Source organism: Etheostoma spectabile, chromosome 10 (genome assembly GCF_008692095.1).
Source record: "Etheostoma spectabile isolate EspeVRDwgs_2016 chromosome 10, UIUC_Espe_1.0, whole genome shotgun sequence".
Classification (NCBI taxonomy): domain Eukaryota; kingdom Metazoa; phylum Chordata; class Actinopteri; order Perciformes; family Percidae; genus Etheostoma; species Etheostoma spectabile.
The window spans coordinates 12,945,484-12,948,208 of NC_045742.1; the positions used below are offsets into that span (position 1 = coordinate 12,945,484).

The 2,725-nt window shown below is 39.4% G+C and overlaps 1 protein-coding gene across 3 annotated transcripts in view; it reads right to left on the bottom strand.

The window, feature by feature from the left end:
- The window catches only part of LOC116696712 (uncharacterized), a 25,592-nt gene extending 23,777 nt beyond the window's left edge, over positions 1-1,815 (bottom strand). For 2 of the 3 annotated variants that reach the window (XR_004333814.1, XM_032527837.1), the window contains exons 1-2: positions 1,527-1,811; positions 51-230 (exon numbers count right to left, since the gene is read on the bottom strand). Coding sequence is in view for 2 of the 3 variants with exons in the window: in XM_032527837.1 (XP_032383728.1) it covers positions 51-230; positions 1,527-1,622 (276 nt within the window). In the remaining variant the exon portion in view is untranslated. Of the gene's footprint in view, positions 1-50; positions 231-1,526 lie in introns of all 3 variants that reach the window. The other variant, XM_032527838.1, reaches the window with a different exon arrangement.
- Between the last annotated feature and the right edge of the window lie 910 nt (positions 1,816-2,725).

Here is a 2,725-nt window from a genome sequence, read left to right on the forward strand (position 1 = left end):
TGTGTGTGTGTGTGTGTGTGTGTGTGTATAAAGTCTTTGGTTCAACTCACAACGGCATCACACCAGAACTCAGCCACCTCTCCAATCCTCATGGAAGCCAGCAAGGTCTCCCAGACTTCCATCTTGAACATCTTTCCAACAAAAATCTCAGCCGGCCTGCCAGCCAGTCGGCTGTCATCGATGACCGTACGTTCAAAGTTGTCCAGCAACGTCTGGAAATGGAAAACCAGCTGGGATAGAAGGAAGGAGCAGGGGACAGGAAGAGTGGAAATTAATTTACAGTTGGTCCATAAATCACTTAGGTTGTTACTTTGTAGTTTATAAAAAATTAAAAGTTTATTTGTAAAAACAGATAAAAGCCATGAATTCAATAAACCAATGATAGTTTGACTGATATTCCATTGACTGCACAAAACACATATAAAATTGAGATCTCTCATAAAAAAACAACACAGAATTATCTGCGGGATTGTTTTGCAGGAAGCCCTTGAATTATGTATAAATGTATGTATGGGTATGTACAGTACATGTATGTTTTCTTCTCTCCTTTTGACCTTATTTTGTATATCTGACATTGATACATTACAGAATACAATATATGGACGTTTGATATTGACAATTAACAATGTGCAGCTGCTGACAACTGTATGATGCTTTTTTTAAGGTTGATCTACATAAGCTGCTGACTCCATTCCTACTGTTGTGTTATTAGGTATCCCCTTCTCCCTGTCTTTCCTCTGGTTTTTTGTTCTGGGATGCGTTCTTATGTCTCAGTGTATTGTTTGTTACTTTTATAAAAAAAAATATTTGATCACAAAAAAGGTTGATCCTTAGATCAACCTTTTTTGTGATCAAATATTTTATAAAAAGGTTGATCTAAGTATTTTCAAAATTTCAATTTGAATTCTGTGATGTATTCCAGTCACTTCTTACACAACACATTAATGCTGGTTTTCATCTATTTGTAAGCATGTGAAATACGTACAATGCCTTCACCATCAGTCTGACTGTAAAATTAAGTTGGCTCCATGTAACCTTCTATTTATAGCTTGACAGATTGTGTATAATGGTATAATAACTGTGAGCAACTGGAAATCACCACACTGGGGCGCACACATGCACGTGCACACACGCACACAGGTATATTCATGCTGGCATTGTCATGGAAAATGTTCGTCACAATGTCCAGGCTTGGTGCCATATGGCTGGATTTGACTGGGAGCGGAACAAAGTCGGCAACCAGCAGATCAGTGGATGAACAGAAACAGACAGTGCCAAAAAACATGTTGCAATTTGGTTGACCAAATGTTTGCTCTCTGTGCAAGAGCCAAGTACAGAATAAATTCCCTCACTTAATGAATAATTCAACAGATTTTAATTGAAGTGGGCAATGCAACACAAGGCTATTAATAGACATTTTTTGTGGAATATTACTTACACCACAATGGTAATTATGCCATGCCTCACTTCCTATCACACTGAATCTATATTATGTAGGTTATCAGATTAACAATGTGACTTGTTACCTTAGTCCCAGGTGGTAAGTGTGGCAGTGGTCCTGCGCCTCCTGCCAGTATCTTCTTCCGGACACCTGGATGGTTGAGAAGGTACGTCTCCTCCATTGTCACTCTGCCTTTAGCAGTACCAGACAGAAAATTGTGTTCTGGAAATTTCTTTTTTTCCTCTCTGGGTCTGTTCTTCTGGCTTACTAATTAGCCTAGAGGAAAGTCTTGGCCGGTTAGCTGCTCTCTGACAGATGGCAGGATTAGGCTGGGTTTGGAGGTGAACACTTTAATCTGAGGAGCTAATCTCTTGCCTACCCCTGCGATTGGTGGGCAATCCCTGCAGGAAGGAGCAGGAGAGGTGGGGATGACGGCCGGGGCCGACAAGAAAAGCCCATATCATTCTTGAACAAGTTAAGATCATTCTGGAAGGAGAGTAATCTGATGGCTCATCAATCAACCCATCGCTAAGGACAACGTCCATATTTTCTTTTTACCGTGGAAATTCGTCACATTATAGACGTTAAAAGATGCTCTTACTTCTTGTATTTCTCTTCATCACTATGAAGTTTAAGCCATCTAAAGAAAAAGATATTTAAGACCAACATCAAAGTGCCCCCATGTGTAAATATGTGCCCGCAAAAACAATGACTGTTTTCAATTCTTTGACGCTGTGTGTATCACTGTAATTTATTCTCATACAAGTCCTGAAAGACAAAGAAGGTGATTTGGCTAAGTGTACATTTACTTTGAAATGACAAGCAAAAATACACACATTTGAAGCCAATCAAATAAAGCGCCCACATTATGCTCATTTTCTGGTTCATAATTGTATATAGAGATTGTACTAGACTAGGTGTACATGATTTCATTTTCAAAAAAACACCATATTTTTCTTGTACTGCACATTGCTGCAGCTCCTGTATTCAGTGTTTAGGTCTCTGTTTTAGCTACAGAGACATCTCCCTTGTTTTAGTTACAGATTGAGACATCTCACTTCTATACTATCTTTGTTGGGAGTCACACTTGCTCAGTAGCTAGGTAAGATCACATCAGCTAGATAACTGTTTCTCCAACTTAGGTCTGTACAAGGCAGGATTAGCTGAGATACTTCTTCCAGACGAGGGCCACTCGTGGAATACCTGCAGAACAGGGACATGGAAGTAGTTCTTTTGTAGATTAAGGTGAAATAGTGTGAGTTGTAGCAGTGTTTTGCCATTGAG